This window comes from Bubalus bubalis, chromosome 5 (genome assembly GCF_019923935.1).
Source record: "Bubalus bubalis isolate 160015118507 breed Murrah chromosome 5, NDDB_SH_1, whole genome shotgun sequence".
In the NCBI taxonomy this organism is placed as follows: Eukaryota; Metazoa; Chordata; class Mammalia; order Artiodactyla; family Bovidae; genus Bubalus; species Bubalus bubalis.
The window spans coordinates 124,094,242-124,112,761 of record NC_059161.1 but is presented as its reverse complement, the minus strand read 5'-3'; the positions used below and the strand labels follow the sequence as shown (position 1 = coordinate 124,112,761).

The following is an 18,520-nucleotide window of genomic DNA, read 5'->3' as shown; positions in this document are numbered from 1 at the left end:
TCTAGAAAAAATATGTGTTTGATTGCATGTACTCTTCCTTCATCAGAATCACATATATACTGTCCTTCCCTCCTACCTCTTTGGAGCAGTTTCTCAGAGTTATCTGAGGTACCATCTCCTGGGCCGCAGTCCTCATTTTGCCCCAAATAAAACTTAACTCACAACTCTCACATTTTGCCATTTTTTTTTAAAGTTGACAGCTAGTAGGGGACTTTTATCTCCTGTTCCCCATTTCCTCCATCCTGCTGGCTGGATTTTGACTGTGATAGCTGGAACTCAAGCAGCCACCTTGGATTGTGAGGTAGAAGTCCCTTGTTTAACATGGCAGAGCAACAAGATAGAATGCGCACAGGTTGGGAATAATCATGGAGCTGCCCTACTAGCCCTATGTTATCCACCTTCCCTCTGCATGTCTGTGAGCTAAGCCTCTATATTAAGTCACTGGTATTTACATCACTCTCAAGAAAGTCTAGTTCTAATTCAGAACCACAGTAGTCAAACGTGCTTCCCTGGTGGCTCAGACGGTAAAGAATCTGCCTGCGATGCCGGAGACCTGTGTTCAATCCCTGGGTTAGGAAGACCCCCTGGAGGAAGGCAGGGCAACTCATTCCAGTATTCTTGCCTGGAGAATCCCAGGGACAGAGGAGGTTGGTGGGCTAAGTCCATGACATTGCAGAGTCAGACACAACTGAACGACTAAGCACAGCACAGCACACAGTCAGGTTTATGCTGAAACAGTGGGGACCAGTATCCAAGATGCTGAAGAGAAGACAGCTTTCTCTCTCCCTCCCTGCACTTCTTTACTTCTTCCCAAAGCACATGTTAAGCAGGTTACCTTATCTGTGTTAAATTAAAAAAAAAAAAAATCCCAAGCTCAAATGGGAAGAGTTGGTGCTAATATTAATAACATAGCAGGGGATTCCATGGCAGTCCAGTAGTTCAGGCTCATTTGCTTCCTCTGCAAGGGGCAGGGGTTCAGTCCCTGGTCAGGGAACTAGGATCCTGCATGTCAGGCAGTGCATCCTACATAAGCAGAAAAAAATAACGTAGCAGAAAATATGCATGTTTGTGAACACCAAAAAAGCTGTGCACTTACACAGATATTACTCAAACTTGTCTAGAAGTTATAGACACACATGTACATACACACAGGAGAAGGCAATGGCACCCCACTCCAGGACTCTTGCCTGGAGAATCCCATGGATGGAGGAGCCTGGTGGGCTGCAGTCCATGGGGTTGGGAAGAGTCGGACGCAACTGAGCGACTTCACTTTCACTTTTCACTTTCATGCATTGGAGAAGGAAATGGCAATCCACTCCAGTGTTCTTGCCTGGAGAATCCCAGGGATGGGAGAGCATGGTGAGCTGCCGTCTATGGGGTCACAGAGTCGGACACGACTGAAGCGACTTAGCAGCAGCAGCAGTACACACACACACACACACACACATAAATGTTCTCTGTCACTCCTTGATGTCTGTGCAGCTAAACCCCAACCAAGATCAGCAGGGTGTGTTCCCCTGGGGCCAGTAGCCTCCAGGGCTCCTAACCATGGTGCCTGCACGGCTGCAGCCCAAGCCTGCTCTAGGCTAGAGATGCTGGGACCCCCTCCAACCCTCTCTTGATATCAGAAGCTCAGGTTTGATTCTCTAAGAGATGACAAAGATTACCCCGAGATATCACCCCAGCTCCTTCAAGTGAGCCTTCGAGTGCCGGGCAACCTAAGGAGAATACTGGGGGCCTTGCCGTAACAGCATCACTAGCCCCATTATACTGATGAGGAAACTGAGGCCCAGGGAGCCACAGAAAGTAATCACCAAGGACAGGCCTGGGATTTGGCCTCTCTGCTACCTCCCAGCTCTTTTCCTACCAACATGCAGGCTGCAAGGTGCAGAGCAGGGGTTCTTTTTCTTTTTACAATCATTTATTGAGCACTTACTGTGTACTAAGCACTGTACCAAATGCTTTACGTAAACTGTCTCATGTGTTCCCCACAATGACCCTATGAGGTCAGTTGGATTATTTCCACTCTAAAGATAAGGGAAGTAGGGTCGGGACTTCCTTGGTGGTCCTGCAGTTAAGAATCCGCCTGCCAATGCAGGGCACACAGGTTCGATCCCTGGTCCGGGAAGATTCCGCATGCTGCCACAACTACTGAGCCTGTGCTCTAGAGCCTGGAAGCCGCACTTACTGAAGCCTGCACGCCCTAGAGCCCGTGCTCCGCAACAAGAGAAGCCACCACAGTGAGAAACCCGAGAACCACAAGTAGAAAGCAGCCCCGGCTTGCCGCAACTAGAGAAAAGCCTGCGAGTAGCAACAAAGACCCGGCATGGCCAAGAATAAACGAACTTTAAAAAAAGATGAGAGAAATGGGGCTCAAGGAGAACTAAATAGCCTCCCCAAGGTCCCCAGCTTCTCGGTAGCAGGCTAGGATGCACAGGTGGTCTGAGCCCGAAGTCTAGTGACCCACTCTGCTATGAGGCTTCCCGGGTCAGGGAGGGGGCTCATCTGGAATTCTGGTAGGACCATAGGGGTTCCTTGAAACTTTTAAAGAGCATGTAGGTGTCCATGTGTGTACACACATGTTCAGATGTGTGTTTTGTAAGGAAAGAGGCATTGCTTTTAGCAATACTTCAAAGGAATTTTTGGCCCAGAAAAGGCTCAGAATCGCTGGTATTGAGCAATATTCTTGACTATCTAGATTTTACTTACTGATATGCCAGTCCTCCACAGGTACCCAGGGATGGCTGAACTTGCCTCTTTACTTGTACAATTAAAAGGAATAATTAGGGTAAACAGGCTTCCCTTGTAGGTCAGTTGGTAAAAGAATCTGCCTGCAAGGCAGGAGACCCAGGTTTAATTCCTGGGTTGGGAAGATACCCTGGAGAAGGAAATGGCAACCCACTGTAGTATTCTTGCCTGGAGAATCCCATGGACAGGGGGGGCCTGGCAGTCTACAGTCTATGGGGTCACAAGAGTCGGACACAATTTAGCACCTAAACCACCACCACGTCAGGTAAATGTTGGAGGTCTTGTTGACTGATTTTAACATTGGCCCTTTGACCACCAACAGCCCAGGAGGGTCACATCCATTTAGGTGGGCTTGAGTAGTTGTGGCATGGGGGCTTAGTCACCCTGCGGCATGTGGGATCCTCCTGGACCAGGAATCAAACCCGTGTCCCCTGCATTGGCAGGTGGATTTGCACACCATGAGATGGTTGATCTCAAGCACTCCTGCACCTGGAGCAGCTCACAAGACACCCCCAGCCCCACGGCCAGCAGCCAGGGCCACTGAGACCGAAGGCCCACCTCCACCCACACCCAACTCCCATCATGCTGTCCAAAGGGGTCACCTCGGGCCTAGAAGAGCCCTCCCCTGCCGTAAAGGCCCAGCCAGTGGCAACAGGATCCTGGAGGGGACGCTTCCTCTCAGAGGCCTCACTGGACCTCAGCCTGTCCAGATATGAGGTCAGGAGTAGAGGAACAGAAGCAGCTGAGTGGCATCGATGGAGACTGGGCTTGCCCTGATGGTGAGGAGCTGCCAGGGTGGCCTGAGGTCTGCTGGGAAGAGGAATAGGGTGCCGGCCCGCGGGGGGCCCACTTGGCCAGAAGACTCCAGGCTCCGAGAGCCCAGCTGCCAGCTCCGACGCTCACTTCTCTCTCGGGCTCCCGGAGCCTCCAGACCACTCACCAGGGTGCACACAGTGACCGTGGGGGGACGTCTACATACACCTCTGTGACCTCATCTGTACGACAAGAGAATTGAGAGATGGTGTCCAGAAAGAAAGGGCCTTCCTACCATCCAAGCCAGGACAGCACTGCGACCTAGGGCTTGGCGGGGACAGGTCACAAGGGCATGGGAAGCTGGAGGGGTGGTCAGCCCTCTGTCCTGCCCCAGCCCAGGACTCCTGAGCGGTGACAGATTGTGGAAGAGAACTGAGAAGACAAAGGTCAGTGGGTGGGCAGGCTGAGCAGCTGGGACCCCTGCAGGGAGGCTGGCCCCCTCCCGAGGGCCCTCCTCTCCCCAAAGCACCCACCCCTTAGACCTCCAGCCAAGTGGCCCCCTGGACTCACCCTTCCAACACCCACAGGTGCCCTGTCCCAGCCCCCACCTCCTGGACACTCAGTCATCAATCCTGCCCCACACTGACCTCTCCTCGGCCTCCCGCCTGCCCCTGTCCATTTCCACCTGCACAGAGGAGTCCAGGTATGAATCTGACCTGTCACTGCCCTACAGACATCCTTCTTTGGTCTGAAGGGCCCGCAGGGTGAAATGTAAGGAGCTTACAGCACTTCAAAGGCCCCGCTGCTCTCCTAGCATCACCTCACTCAGGTGCTCCACCACCTTCGGGCTATTCCGCCCTCTGTAACTGTGGCCACATTGTTCCCGCCACCAGGCACGCCAGCCCCACTGCCTCAAGGACTGTGTCCTCCAAGATGCCTTTCCTTGATCTTTCCTAAGATCTCTTAGCCTGCCTTAGCCAGCTCTGAGCTGCCCTGAGGCTCCCCAGATGGCCTGGAAGGGCAGGGAGAACCCCTTAGAGCCTGGTGCTGAAGGGGCCTAGGGCGGGTCTATAAAGCTCGCCGAGGCCAACTGACCGGCTCAAATCCAAACTCCTCTTACGTGACTGGAGGAGCCAGGTCCACTTGTTTAACCTCTCTGTGGTATAACAGTTCTCACCGCCCAGGATCGTGTGAGGATTTTTAGCATATCTCAAGCATCTGCCCCCCCTTAGACTGTGAGCTCTTAAACACAGCTGGTGCCTAATAATCAGCCTGCTTCCAAGCACAGGGCTTCCCGAGGACAAGAGGCAGAGACCCAAGGGCAAGGCCTGCAGACAGAATGCTCGTAGGCCTCAAGCCCTGCCAGCCTCCCTGACTCCCGGCCCCTGACAACATACAACACGCTCACCGCAGGGCCAGCCTTACTAGCGTGTCCTCTCTTCCACAGCTCACCTAGACTCTGCCCGCGGGGACCCTGCACCACCCATCACCTCCCACCCCTGGGGCTGAACCAGCACTAGTTCTGCTGATGGAGCCCTTTTTGCCCATCAGATGGTCCCAAGGTGCCAGGGGCCCTTCTTGGGATGTGGGTGCTCCCAAAAGGGGTTCAGCAGAATCTGAGAGTGTGCCCAGGTGACGGGGGGCGGGGGGGTGCCTTGGGCCAGTTTCTACCCTGAGGTCTGCAGTCAAAATGAGATCGGCCATCATCCAGATATCAAATGCAAAAGGTCACGGGCCCTAGCCAAACTCGGAAAGTCCAGTGCCTTCCGGAGGAGCTCCCTCGGCAGGACCACTGGCCCTTTCTCAGCTTGTAGATGGATGCTTCATGACACCTCCCTCAAGAAGCCTTCTCTGACTTGCCTAAGTTAAGTCAGAGTCCTTTATGAGTCCCCACGTCAGCCTCTGCCCACTACCCTCACAGCTGGACGGTCAGTGAGGCCTGGCCTTGGGCAAAGCAGCAATTCAAAACCAAGGAGACAGACATAAACCAGAAGTGTTTATTGCAGAAATTTGGCCAAGATTTCAGCTGAGTGATCACAGACTAGGCTGGGGCCCTCTGCGCACGACTGGGCCGGTAAAACAGGAAAGGGCTGGAGGAGGATATCTGGGCTCCAAGCCTTAGAGCTGTGAGAGGATGTTGGGAGCCAGGCTGCAGGTGAGGCCTGTGCCATCTGGCTCCACGTTCAGGGATTTGACGATGCCATCCTCTATCACCATGGAGAACCTGCCAGAAAGAAGGGCCGGGCCACGTCAAACAGCCTGGGCCTGGAGGCTGACAATGGAGACGGGCAGGGTAGCAGGCGAACCCCCCAAGGGGGACCCTCCCACTTTTACCTCTTCAGTCGGTGATTCCCAAAGAGAAACAGCAATGAATCATCAAGTAACAAATCTGTCTCCTGAAAGGAGAAGCAGAGGAAAGGTCAGGAACGCCCGGAACAGGCCAGGTCCCCTGGCCGCTCCCCACACTGGCCGTCTCCCTCCAAGTCCCTGCTTCCAGGATGGAGGCTGGGAGTGCACTCACCTTCCCAAAGGTCCCATTGGGGTCTGCCAGGAGCCGAACCTAAGGAGAAAGCAAAAGTCACAAAAAAATCTCCACCTTGGCCCGGATCCCCTGCAGGATCCACAGCTCACCTTGCCCTCTGCCTTGTGGGCGCGTGCCCACTCTTCAGTTACAAAGACATCATTAACGGTCAGACATGCCACCACCTGGATCCCCTTGGCCTTCAGAGCGTCAGCCTGCTCCACGAACCCTGGCAGGTGGGTCTGGGGAGGAGAACCAGAGAGTCAGCAGGTGGGTAACAGCCTCTGCTCCTCAGCCCACCCTTTGTCTCCAAGCCCTCCTCATTTCCGAACGCCGAACCCTTTGATCAGACAATGAGAACTGGGTAAGCCACAGTTCCTTTTTGCTTCCCTGGTGGCTCAACAGTAAAGAATCCGCCTGCCAATGCAGGAAACGCGGGTTCGATCCTTGCATCAGGAAGATCCCCTGGAGAAGGAAATGGCAACCCGCTCCAGTATTCTTGTCTGGAAAATCTCCTGGACAGAGAAGCCTGGCGCGCTACAGTCCATGGGGTTGCAGAGAGTTGGCACGACTTAGCGACTGAACAGCAACAACTAAGAAGCTCGGATCCAAGTTCAAGTGTTCCTCGCTTAAGACCGTGAATGTCCCGCGAGCAGGACCGCCTCATCTACCCGAGTCCCAAGTCCCTTCCACAGCCCCGTCACCCAGCAGGATCAATGAGAGGAGTTGCACCACCTTTTCTCCTACATCCCTACACTCACAGTCACAACTTATTTCTTAAAAACCTGATATGCTTCTTTAACTGTCATATCACCTATGTCCCATTGGTACAAGCTGTCGCGGGACTAAGTGGGACTCTGCAGGACACGTGAACAATACAAACACACACACAAGATCCCAACTGCTGAGCCCAGAAGCGCAGGCCTCACCTTGGAACAACCAGGGGTAAAGGCCCCAGGGAGGCCAAACAGCACTCCCTTCTTGCCTTTGAACAGCTCTGCCAGGTTCACCTTGTTGCCGGGCTCCTTTTCAAATACCTCCACCGACGGAATGGCATCTCCAACCTAGAAGGAAGGACTCCAAGGAAAGGGCAGGGGCAGGGCCGCAAGGGCGGGGTGGGGGTGCCCACAGAGGGCTGAGGAGCCCTGCCTGGTCCCGTGGAGCCAGGGTTGACACCCAGTAGGGAAGTCCACCGCTGTCAGAGCTTCCAGAGGTCCCTTTCCTGCGACCAGCTGGTTACCCCACATCCTCCAAGTTTCAAGGTGGCCCTATTCCTCTTAAGGGCCAGTCAGTGACCACAGAAAAAAGGAGAGACGGCCTCTCTGGGTGTCACAAGAGGTTGAGTAAACAAGGCGAGTTACAGGAAAGAAGTGGGACAGAGGGGCAGGAGGGGGCCCTGACAACACGGAGGGAGAGGACACTGGGCACGGCTGAGTGTCCCACGCTCAAGACGAGAAAATGGGAGGGCAGCAGAAGGTGGGACGGCTGGGGGGCAGGGTGCAGGTCCCTACATCCAGTAGATATGAGTACAGAAGGACTCCCTTCAAGGGGGAGGGATCAGTGTTCCTGGCAGTGTGTGCGGGCTTCACGGGCCAGAAAAAATAGACAAAGGGAGCAAAGTCAGGGGTGAGGGTAGAGCCTGGAGAAACCCAGCAGTGGGTTGTAGAATGAAGTAGGAGGAGGGGATCTCAGAAGACTGTGAAGCAAGGGGGAGCCCCGAGGAGCTGGGGATGGTTCCTGAAGATAAGAGGGCTGAAAAACTCAGCAGAAGGGTGCAGTGGGAGAGACAAAATAGGGTTCTAAGAGACATCACCTGTTTCAAAGGATGGAGTGAGAGTAATACCCAATAACGTGACAAAAGCAGCGGAAGGGCGTGGAGAAGAGCACGCATAGGGGTTAAAAAGGGTAAAGGAGATGGTTCCATAGGTGGGGGAAGCCATGGCACGCCACCTGAAAATGGTGGAGACTCATCACAGGTGTCCCAGAGTGGGTATGGCAGGGAGACGAGGGGAAGGCCCAAAAACCTTGAAAACTGTTAGAGGAGATGGGGCACGAGACCCCTAAAACTGGCGACATCGTTGCAGCCACCGGGGTCTTGATGAAGCAAACAAGGGGAACGGACGGCGGGAGGAGGCTCTATGGCAGCGGGAAGGTAATAAAGACGGTGATTCTCCCCTAGACAAGCGGGACGAAGGGGCGTGCGGAAATAAGTGGAGTCGGGTAGGCAAAAGAAGTCAGGCCTGGCTGGGCCCGCGGTCACCTTGATCGGGGCCATGGCTACAGCAGCGCTTCTGAAACCTCGGACCCCGCCAAACGTCCACTCGAGGATTCCTTCCAGGCACCCTCGGGCTCCCGCCGCTGTCGTTGACGAACCCTCAACGATGGTCGCCCGGGACACCACCGAGCCCGGTCTGCAGCCCAGGACGCGTAACCACCCCAGACGCATGCCGAGTCATCAAGTCAGAACAGCCCCGCCCACGCCTCGAGGCTGAAGTAGAAGGCTGGGCGGAACCGGAGCGCTACGACGCAATCCTGCGAAAGACAGGGGAAAAAGTGGAACGAGGGACCGTAGATTACCTGGCCACCCGCGAGGCGCCGCCACCGCGCAGGCGTGGACGGCGCACGAATGGGCGGGGCTTCCGACCAGCTCGGTATTAGGGGTGGATCACCGGCGCGCGTGCGAGCGGGCGGAGCTTATTTGCATAAAAGTCCGAGTTGCCGCTGTTTCGATTGTGTAATTTACGGATTGGGGCAGTATTTCCATTTCTTAACCGCAAGCAAGTGTCAGGAGACGGTGGTGTCAGGCGCCTGTGTAGGAGTAAAGCGTATTTATTTTGCATTCCACGAAGGCCTTTGCATTATAGCAGTTTTACGTATGATTTACATTGTACATGATTTGTAGCAACTTGAGGTTTAGCTCAGCCAAAACCACTGGGCCTGCGCCGTAGCAATCTCCTGCCAGATGCTTCCAGGAGCAGCGCGTGATACCAACCGACCTCGGCTCCAGCGAGCACCGGAAGTCCAGAAGGTTCGCCGTTTCCGCTCCTCCCAGGTGTCCAATAGGATAGAGCGGGACAGCCCCGGAAATGATGTAAGAGAGACCACTCTCCTTCCGGTTCTGGCTGTGCGGGAGCGGGCAGCGTAGACATGCGGCTGCTCACCCACAACTTGCTGAGCTCGCACGTGCGGGGGGTGGGGCCCCGAGGCTTCCCCCTGCGTCTCCAGGTACCGGCCGTCTCGGGCACCTCTCCCGGGGGCGGGGGTAGAACCAGGATCCGGTCCTTGCATAACTAAATCTCTGCGCCCCTCAGGCCACGGAGGTCCGTATCAACCCTGTGGAGTTCAACCCCGACTTCATAGTGCGTATGATACCCAAAGTGGAGTGGGCGGCGCTTCTGGAGGCTGCGGACCACGTGAGGACCCTCCTCCCCACCTCCCCAGCCCAGTGCACACCGTGGGTGGCTGGGGGCTGGTTCGGGGAGCGGGGGGGGGCGGGGTGCGGAGATAGTCTTAACTGCAGCCCTTTACACCAGGCCTCAGGGCGAGCGTCTGGGAAGCCGAGATGATTTAAGCCTCTTGCCCACAGCTGCATCTCATCCAGGTGCCTAAAGAGCCGATTCAGGGGTATGAGCAGAACGAGGAATTTCTGAGAAAGATGCACCACGTGCTGCTGGAGGTGAGAACCGGCCCATCGCTTGCCTCCTGGCTGTACACCCACACCTGACAACTGCCAGTGCTCAGTTCTGGTCCCCTCTTCCCGCAGGTGGAGGTCTTGGAGGGCACCCTGCAATGCCCAGAGTCGGGACGTGTGTTCCCCATCAGCCGTGGCATCCCCAATATGCTGCTGAGTGATGAGGAAACTGAGACTTAAACTGTGCCAGGCGCCGGTTTTTCACTCTGGTTGTGTGAATCTTTGTTTACTTTATCTTGTTTGTTAGTCCTATCCTATGTATCCCTAACCCTTGACCCAGTGACACACCACACAGTGTTTTTGAGCTCGATAGTATATATATTTTTTTCTCATTAAAGGTTCAAAACCAAAAGCGGTTTTTCTTTGCAGCAAATATACATTAAAATAGAGTCTCTGTACAGCCAAGGGCTCTGGGCCCTGGCTTGCCCCATGTCCCTGCGCCTCCCTGGCCAAACCCAAAAATAAATATAGTGTTATTGCTCTGCAGGGCATAGAGGCAGTGCTCTCCCTGCCCCCCTGAGGAGACTGGGTGGGAGCTGATGGGGGGCCCTGGCCACCCCAGGGGTCCAGGGGCTGGAGCCTGCTTGGAGTTATTGCTTCAAGGTGGAGGGGGGGGCAGTAATGCCCAATGCAAATGATGAGAGAGGAGCAAAGGGAGCAGGAGCCTTTGCTCTCCAAATCCCTCTCCGTTCTGGAGAGGAAGTCGGATTAAGCAGCAGCAAAAGCATCACCCACTGGGAGACTGTGGCCTCCACTCCCTTCCCTCCCTGAGATCAGGCTTCTGCCCACCACCCCCCCCCCAACACACGTATGTCCCCTGCAGCCCCCTATGGCTTCCGCAAGGCCCCCTACACCCTGGGGGCACGTTATGGCTTGCGAGGGGCAGCACTGTGCCCAGAGCCTGGGCGCACATGTTCCCAGCTTCTAACACCCCCAAGGAGGGGGGAGGGGAGGGTGTAGGGCCTGCTCCCAGGGGCTGATGGTGTTGCCCTGGCCCTGCCAGCAGGCTGTGGCACTGCCCAGACCCCAGCTCTGCCCTCTTGGGGCCGACCCCATGCTGGGCGGGTCCTGCCAGCACCCCCACCCATGCCCACCCCTTGCCTCAGTCCATCATGGCCTCGAGCATTTCCAAAAACAGCTTGTGCATGGGCACCTTGCCCTCCAGCTTCACCCCATAGAAATGGGCCAGCACTTTGCCCGCTGTCTGGCGAAGGAGCGGTAGTGTGAGCAGCAGCCTGCCTGCCCGCCTCCGCTCAGCGCCCCCTCCGGGGCCCGCCCGGCCAGCTTCGTACTCCAGCAGGGCCTCGTGTAGAGCTTCTCGCAGCTGCTCCACTGCTTCAGCATCTTCAATGTGCACAGAGTCTGCAAGGCAAGATGACAGACTGTTGATGTGGGCCATCTCCAGAAGGGGCAGAGCCACATCGACCTGGGCACTGCCAGGTGGGGGCCCAAGGAGGAGCCACACCAAGATTTGCTGAAGCACTACTCGCTGCTCCTGCCCATGAGCCAGGGCCCACTCCTCCTTCCTCAGCTATGGCCACCTCCAGTCCCCTTCCCCTTCCCTCCCACTAAGTGGTTCACCTGTCTACAAAACCACGGGCACTAGAGCTCAGAATTCAGCATGCATTTCCTAGACCTGTCCTCGCCTGGCTTCGTGACTTTCAGCAAGTCACTGTTCTTGCCTAAGCCTGTTTTCCCTGTCTGCAAAGTGGGAGCGTGCCACCATCACAGGTTAAAAACCAAAGCGCCTGATGGAGAAACCCATCAGTACAAGCCCCAGACTCACCTGAATTGGCGAGGGCCAGGGCCTTCAGCAGAACGTACTCCTCGCGCTCCAGCCGCAGGGCCTGCAGTCGCCGCACCAGCTGCAGCAGGGCAGCCCCCAGTTCCCCCAGGCCAGCAGCTCGTGCCCCCTCTTCATCCAGGACCAGGTCCTCGGCGAAGGCCAGCTCATCCTGCAGCGGGAGGGAGCGCTGGGCCACACCCAACACCAGGACCTCCATCCACACGCTCTGCAGTACTGACATCTGGTCAGACAGTGACAGCGACGAGAAGCCTGGAGGGCAGGGGGACCAGAGTTGGCTAAGCAACTGCACCAGAGCTGGGCAGGGCCCAGCCTACCCAGGGAAGCCCCACATTGCCTGGGCCCTCTACCTGGGATGCTCTTGGCCCAGCTGATGGTGACCACGATCTCTCGGTCAAAGAGGTCACAGAGGGTGGCCACAGCTGGGAGGTGTCCATCAGGGCCCGCTGGGTCGGGCATGGCATACAGCTTCTCAGGTTCAACCACCAGCAGGTGGGACACGAGTGCGTTCACCGGGGCTGTAGCGACAGTTGGAAGAGGCACGCATTCATCCCTCTGCCAGCCCTTCAGGTCAAACATCTTCCCAGAGTCAGCCCCCTGTGGCCTTCCTCAATAGCCACTGGCCAGCCTGGCTCGGACACCTCTCTCCGGGAAACGCCGCACTATCTCCTAGGGAAAGCGTCTGTCTGTGGACAGGTTCTGAGCGTTAGAAAACCTTCCCTGTTCCCAGCTGTACTGCTCGAGGTCTGACACAGAAAAGGGTATTTTTGTAAATACTTCTCAAGGGAAATGTGTGAACGAACAGATGAAGACATGGGTCCCAGCGCCCAAGATAACTACAATCCCGTATGAATGACATCAGACAGACATTGCCCACCCTGACCCCAGAGCCCCAAGGACCCCACCACGTTCTCACCTGTCTTCCGAGGGCCTCCAGCTACTGCCAGAGTTCCAGCAGGGAAGGGGCCTGGGAAGGGCAGTGGGTCCACCTCTGGCCGCCGCTTGTACTTCTGTCGCCCACCACGGACGCGGTCCAGACGTACCCCTTGAGAATTGCAGGACAGCGCTGTGTCCACGGGGCTGGGGCTGGCCTGCTCTCCAGAGCCCAACTGCCCAGCCCAGTCAGCCAGGACTTCCCAGGCCTCACCTGGCACAACCCCATGCACCCAGCTCCCCAGCCTCACCCAGGCCCCCGCCAGCGCTCACCCTCCTTGAGCATGCCCACCCGCAGGCACTTGGTGAAGCGACAGGCCTGGCAAGCCTTGCGTCTCCTCTTGGTGATCTCGCACTCATTGGAGGCCGGACAGCTGTACTCGATGCTCCCTGCCAGGGAAGAGGCAGGGCTCCAGTGGCAGCCTCCTGGGGCCCAGAGGGGGCCTAGCCAGTGGGGAGAGCCCTGCCATTCCAGGCAAGCACAGGTCTGGGGAAAGCGGGAGTGCTATGAATGGGCCAGGGAAGCCGGGGCACTGAGGGGAAAGGCAGCTGGGCTGGGAATCCTGGCCTGGGCAAGGGAGGGGCTGGGACCAGGGGAGAGTCAGGTGGCATCCGGCCCCAGCCTCTGGTCAAGTCACACCTCTGGGCTGTGCTACCCTCATCTGTTCTCATCAAGGGCCGCAGTGGCCTCCACACTGCTACATCCAGTGGTCAGTTCTCGTCCTTCTATTACTAACATCTAACACTGCTGATCCCTCCTAGAAACAAACACTTTTCTTCTTTTGCTTCTAGGATACCACACTCTGGGTTTTCCTCCTACGTCACTGCTATTTCAGGGCTTCTGTGCATCTGCCCACACTCCTTCCATTGAAGACCCCCTGAGGGCCCTCCAACCTGTCTCCTCTGACTCATTCCCATGGTGATCTCACCCAGGCTTTCAAATCTGTACCTCTAGCCTAGACCTGTCTGAACTCTAGACGCATCCCACTGCCTCCTCGGCATGCTGCATGTCTAGAAGGCACTACAGACTTATCTTGTCCTAGATGGAGCCCCCAACCTACCCCTCCAAAACCTGCAATCTCATTTGTCCAGCTGCTCAAGCAGAAACCTAAGAGACATTTATAATTCCTCTCCCACCCCAAATCTAAGCCACTGACAGGTCCTGGTGGGCTTTACCTCCTAATCCGTTCAGAAGCCCACCCCTTCCTTCCCTGGCAACTGTTTCTACCCTTGACCAGAGTTACTCTCACCTCCCTTCCTGCTGCTTTGCCTCCTTCAGTTACTATCAACACAGAGGCATCCTCTTAAACCTAAGACAGGGAATTCCCTGGTGGTCCAGTGGTTAGGACTCCACACTTCACTGCTGAGGGACTGGGCTCTATCCCTGGTCAGGGAACTAAAGCCAAAAAAACCCTCTAAGACAGATCATGTCCCTTCCCTACTTAAAACCCTCCAGGTGTGGGGGAGGGAGGCTCAAGAAGGAGGAGATATATGTATGGTTATGGCAGATTCACATTGTTGTACAGCAGAAACCAACACAACACTGTAAAGCAATTATCTTCCAATTAAAAATAAATTTAAAAAACCCTCCAGATAAATCCCATGGGCTATGAGACCTGCATCCCAGCTCCTCGCTACCTTTCTGACCTCATCCCCTTTGCCCTCTGCCCAGCTCTGTTGGCCAACTCAATGTTCCTCAAACAGGCCCTGCCTCAGGGTGCATGGTCTCTTACCTCCTTCAGATCTCTCCTTCCTGGGGAGGCCTTCCCAGCCACTGGGTAAGAATGCCAAGAGTCCCTCCACAGACACCTCTGGTCACTTGCCCCTGCTGTATATTTCCTGCCCTTGCTTTATGGTTTCTCGTGAGCTCTTAGCACCGTTTAATATGCAACATCTGTACATATTTATCTTCTTTGTTCTGTCTACCCATTTTAGTGCCAGTTCCATGAGGGCCAGGACTGTGCCCAGTGCTAGGAACAGGGTCTGGCTGAATGAATGCACGGTGGCCCTCCCAGCTCCTGGGCTACCCCAGGACTGAATGGCTCAACCGGCCAACATACCCAAAGTGAATTTCTCCTCACAATCTGCTCTCTCCTCCACCCTACCTGGGCTTCTTCAGCTTAAGACGCCTCCTCAGGGAGGCCCTCCAGCATCTCAGGCCCAGCCAGGTTTCCTGGCTCATCCTGCTCCTGACCCCCCAGCACTTACCACAGCTGTTAATAACAACTGTGTTCAGTTCACTGTTTTCTCTCCTCCTCTGCTGGGATGTAAACTGAGGACAGGAGTGATCCTTAGTCCCAGCTGTGTCCCCACACCTGGAACAGTGGCCAGGGCAGCAGAGCACAAGTTCATGGAGAGTGAGGATTCTGGAGGCTGCCACTTACCAAGTGGGTGACCTTGGGCAAGCCCCACAGCTACGCCCTCGACCCTCAGTTTTCCCATCTGTAACACTGGGATGATTAAAAACTACTTCCTACAAAGGTGGGTTGTGAGAACAAAATGCGATAATCGAGGTAAGACATTTAGCAGGCTCCAGCACCTAGATACTCCACAATGATCACTGTGTATGGCTAATGCTCGACAAATACTTGTCAACAGAGAACCAAGTGTTCCAGGGTGGGTACGAGACATCTGAACCCAGACCTGTTGGCTCAGGTCTGCAGGGCCAGAAGGGAACAAAGCTTTTAGGCCAGTGGGTCTCAGCCAAGTCAAAACTTGCTAGAATGTCACAACCGGCCATGAGGCATCTGCCCGGAGTTATTTGTAATAAGCAGAGGCAACAGTCTGGCCTTTACGAGCTTAGCTCTGGACCTCAATCGACCCAAGTTCAAATCTTGTTGCTGCCATTTTCTACCCATGGGACCTGAACCAAGTTTTGAAAACCTCTCTGGGCCTCAGTTATAATCATGCTAGTACCTTAGAGACTGCTGTGGGGGGTAACAGAGCTTAAATGTAATAGGGCACGGTGCCTGACAGTCAAGAAACACTCTGAAAAAGCCTACGTATTATAGCCCCAAAGTAACCAATGGTTTATATAAAAATATAAGTAACAGGTACATCCCAAATAATGCTTCTTACATCGCCATCTTGCTCACTCATATTTTGATATGCTGAGTGGAAAAATTCACTGAGTACTATTGGCAGGGATGCCTAATAATCGTTGTTTTTTTTTTTTTTTTTTCCCCTGACCACACCATGTGGCTTCTGGGATCTTAGTTCCCTGACCAGGGTTTGAACCTGGGCTCTTGGCAGTAAGAGCGAGAAGTCCTAACCACTGGACTGCCAGGGAATTCCCTGCCTAAGTCTTGTTAAAGGTAGATGCTGAAATATGATGTAGTCCCCTCTCAGTTAACCATAAAAACCCGCCTTGTGCTGGGGCTGCTTCAGGAAATCAACACAAAAAAGGGCATGTTCTCTGCTGGGGAGAGGATAGCAGCGGCCAGAAGACTCAAGCTTAGAAGCAGGCAGGGGTTGCTGTGGAAGGTGCTGGCCTGGGTACCAGAAAACTAGGAGGCATCCTGAGTCCCGCTCTCACATCCCACATCCAATCCATCAACACGTCCTGGCGGCTTTATTTAACTCTTAAGGGAAAGGGCATTCCTGGGACATAGGAGGACCTGGGCCAGGCTGCCAACCCCAAGTGGTACCACGGCACTCAGCAGTGCAGCAGTTAGGCAGCTCCAAGCCCAGAGAGCAAAGGGCACAGGAACGGGGTGGGGGCTCACCCTGGATGGTCCTCTTGAAGAAGGCTTTGCAGGCCTCACAGGATGCCACACCATAGTGGTAGCCGGAGGCCACATCCCCACAGACCAGGCAGAGGCGTTTGGGCAGGGAGCTGAGCACCAGCTTCCCACCACCCTGCTCGCCAGGCCCAGCCCCATCCCCATCCTCCTCTTCCTTGTGGCCTGGGAGGCAGCGGGTGGGAGCTGGGCCAGGAGCCAGAGCCACAGGGGGCTCAGTCTCAGTCTCCGAGGAACCCTTTGGGCTGTCAGGGCTGGCTGGCTCTGCCTTGATGTAGAGAGGCTCAATGCCCACCACCTGGCTGGACATGGCGCTGGTCACCTGCGGGAAGAGACCCGTCAGGTCACAGGGAGGAGCTGGGATGGGGGATGGAGACACCCTGTCACCCTGGTTGCCCAACCCCAGGCCTAGGCAGGCTTCCAGGCCTCGCCAGAGGGTGGAGGGGGGACAGAGTCCAAGGAAGGCTGCCCATGAAGAGGGCCCCCCCCAGCTGTTGCCATAGGAACAGAGTCTCCAGAGCCTCCAGGGCCAGTAACTGACAGCAGGTCTCCCACATGGGAACCTACAGGAGGTTTGGAAAACCCCTACCCCACCGAGGCCAGGCAATAGGGAAACCTTACCCCTAAGCACCCTTCAACCCTATCTGGAATCCTCAGCCAAGAGTGGGATATCTCTCAGTTTTCTCCAGATGCTGGCGATCTCAGCAGTCCCCCCACACCTGGGGATCCTCCACTCAAGAGCCAAAACAGAGACATACACACCAAAGGGCAGTCCATGTGCTCACACAGGTGTGTGTATACCCTCACCCTCCCACTCACTTGGGTCTCCAGATGTCCTCACCTGCACACACACCCTCATATGCTCACACACGGTCACACTCTACTGAGCAGGTTCACACTCACATGGCCTTCTCAAACCCCAGCTCTTACTCATGCTCCCATTTGCCTTCACACACTCCTAAAGTGCATACTACATAACAAAGTCACGCTCAAGGCTCATAATCACACTCTCGCTCACAAATACACTTACACTCTCATCATGATCCCCGCCCCGCCCCTCCCCCCCCACACAGGCATAGACCCTTATGGAAAGACATTCAGAACCTCTCACACCTGACACATCTTCCCCTCTGGCCCCAGGCACACCCGCTGGCGCGGCTCCACCTCCTTGCACACTCTTCCGCACATTCGCTCTTACACTCCTGCTGCCGCAGAATCCTACACCACGGGGCACCCAGCCCGCCCCCCCAACCTGCGCACACCTACGGGAAGTTGCCTAAAGTTACTGCGTCTCCCCTCCCCCTCCGCCCGCGGGGGCCCTCTATCAGGTTATCAGGAAGTAATGGGGGAGCGCCAAGGAGGAGGAAGCTCTCCCCAGCCAGTGCGATGACCTTTGACCCAGAGAGAAGGGTGGCCCGAGGCCCCTTCGAGCGCCCCCACGTGGTCTTCAAAGCCCCTTCCCCGACCGGGAACTCTTCCCACCTTCCACCCTGGCCCGCCCCCGGGACTCCGGCATGCTCCAGGTGCCGGATTGAACCCTGCCCTGGGATTGGATCCGAAGCCCAAGCCCGACCCTGGCCAGAACCCGCAGCCCGAGTCAGAACTGGCCCCGGGTCTCGGGCCGGCGCCTTAAGCCCTGGACGCCAGATCCCGCCCGCACCCTGACCCCGTCTGGCTTTCGACCGGGTGCCGACCGTGACCTGGGCCGGACCCAGAGTCGGACCCCGCCTGGAACCCGCCCCCCGCCCGCCTCCCAGCCGCGCTCGCACATGGCCCCCGAGCCCCGCCCGCCCGCCCACCCCCCAGCGGCGCTCCCCTCCGCCCCCGGACCTGGGGCTCCGGCAGGGCGGGCGGGCAGGCATGGGGGCCGAGCGGCCCGGAGCGCCGGGTGAGCCGGGGGCCGCGCGCGGCCCCTCCTCCGCCGCCTCCTCGGGCCGCGCCGCCCCGCCGCACCGCGTCCCCTCACTCGGCGGCGCCGCCGGCGGCTTGTAGGACACAAAAGGACATCGCGGCCGCTTCCTACTCCGCTTCCTCCAGCTGACAGCGGGGGCGGGGCTGGCCGTGCGCATGCAAAGCAGGGGGCGTGGCCCAGCGCCCTATGCTAATCAGGCAAGTGGGGCGGGCAGCGCCTGCGCGCCGGGACGTGCCGGGGCGGGGCCGGCGAAGCCGGCGGGCTGGCCTCCGCGCAAGTCCGGGCTGCGCCGCCGCCGAGCTCTGGCGGCGCACTTGCTTGCGTAGGAGGCGGCCGAAGGGGCGTGTCCAGAGGAGACGCGGAGAGGCTCCGGGGAAGGGGTGGGGCCAGGAGCCTTCTTACGTAAAGGGAGAGGCGG

At 56.6% G+C, this 18,520-nt stretch overlaps 3 protein-coding genes across 7 annotated transcripts; 1 reads left to right on the top strand and 2 right to left on the bottom strand.

Moving 5' to 3' along the window:
- Positions 1-5,484: 5,484 nt before the first annotated feature.
- On the bottom strand, positions 5,485-8,593 carry PRDX5 (peroxiredoxin 5). Its single transcript, XM_006050891.3, has 6 exons — positions 8,283-8,593; positions 6,952-7,086; positions 6,133-6,264; positions 6,023-6,061; positions 5,836-5,897; positions 5,485-5,725 (listed from the first exon to the last, which is right to left on the bottom strand). Exons 1-6 carry the CDS (start codon positions 8,466-8,468, stop codon positions 5,620-5,622), a joined length of 660 nt encoding a protein of 219 aa, XP_006050953.1. The 5' UTR covers positions 8,469-8,593; the 3' UTR covers positions 5,485-5,619.
- TRMT112 (tRNA methyltransferase activator subunit 11-2) lies at positions 8,593-10,065 on the top strand. 4 transcript variants are annotated; one of them, XM_044943656.2, is made up of 4 exons: positions 8,756-9,113; positions 9,334-9,435; positions 9,609-9,698; positions 9,786-10,065. In XM_044943656.2, exons 1-4 carry the CDS (start codon positions 8,985-8,987, stop codon positions 9,891-9,893), a joined length of 429 nt encoding a protein of 142 aa, XP_044799591.2. In that variant the 5' UTR covers positions 8,756-8,984; the 3' UTR covers positions 9,894-10,065. The 4 variants fall into 4 exon arrangements, with proteins under 4 accessions (XP_044799593.1, XP_044799591.2, XP_044799592.2 ...); XM_044943657.2 differs by having other exon boundaries at positions 8,762-9,050; XM_006050889.4 differs by having other exon boundaries at positions 9,105-9,247.
- Positions 10,011-18,225, bottom strand: ESRRA (estrogen related receptor alpha). 2 transcript variants are annotated; one of them, XM_025286610.3, is made up of 7 exons: positions 18,021-18,225; positions 16,176-16,512; positions 12,724-12,840; positions 12,434-12,562; positions 11,868-12,035; positions 11,500-11,769; positions 10,011-11,075 (listed from the first exon to the last, which is right to left on the bottom strand). In XM_025286610.3, exons 2-7 carry the CDS (start codon positions 16,498-16,500, stop codon positions 10,816-10,818), a joined length of 1,269 nt encoding a protein of 422 aa, XP_025142395.2. In that variant the 5' UTR covers positions 16,501-16,512; positions 18,021-18,225; the 3' UTR covers positions 10,011-10,815. The 2 variants fall into 2 exon arrangements, with proteins under 2 accessions (XP_025142395.2, XP_025142396.2); XM_025286611.3 differs by lacking the exon at positions 18,021-18,225 and adding an exon at positions 16,812-17,232.
- Between the last annotated feature and the right edge of the window lie 295 nt (positions 18,226-18,520).

Bases quoted from the DNA above. Each gene is read 5' to 3' on its own strand.
- PRDX5 (XM_006050891.3), bottom strand. From the start codon at position 8,468: ATGCGTCTGGGGTGGTTACGCGTCCTGGGCTGCAGACCGGGCTCGGTG. The intron at 5,898-6,022 runs GTGAGTGCACTC...TTCTCCTTTCAG, and splicing joins CCAATGGGACCTTTGGGAAG to GAGACAGATTTGTTACTTGA. The intron at 5,726-5,835 runs GTAAAAGTGGGA...TCTTTCTGGCAG, and splicing joins GGGAATCACCGACTGAAGAG to GTTCTCCATGGTGATAGAGG.
- TRMT112 (XM_044943656.2), top strand. From the start codon at position 8,985: ATGCTTCCAGGAGCAGCGCGTGATACCAACCGACCTCGGCTCCAGCGA. The intron at 9,114-9,333 runs GTAAGAGAGACC...TGCGCCCCTCAG, and splicing joins GGGACAGCCCCGGAAATGAT to GCCACGGAGGTCCGTATCAA. The intron at 9,436-9,608 runs GTGAGGACCCTC...TCTTGCCCACAG, and splicing joins TTCTGGAGGCTGCGGACCAC to CTGCATCTCATCCAGGTGCC.
- ESRRA (XM_025286610.3), bottom strand. From the start codon at position 16,500: ATGTCCAGCCAGGTGGTGGGCATTGAGCCTCTCTACATCAAGGCAGAG. The intron at 12,563-12,723 runs GTGAGCGCTGGC...GCAATTCTCAAG, and splicing joins GGTGGGCATGCTCAAGGAGG to GGGTACGTCTGGACCGCGTC. The intron at 11,770-11,867 runs GTAGAGGGCCCA...CCTGCCCTCCAG, and splicing joins CTGGGCCAAGAGCATCCCAG to GCTTCTCGTCGCTGTCACTG.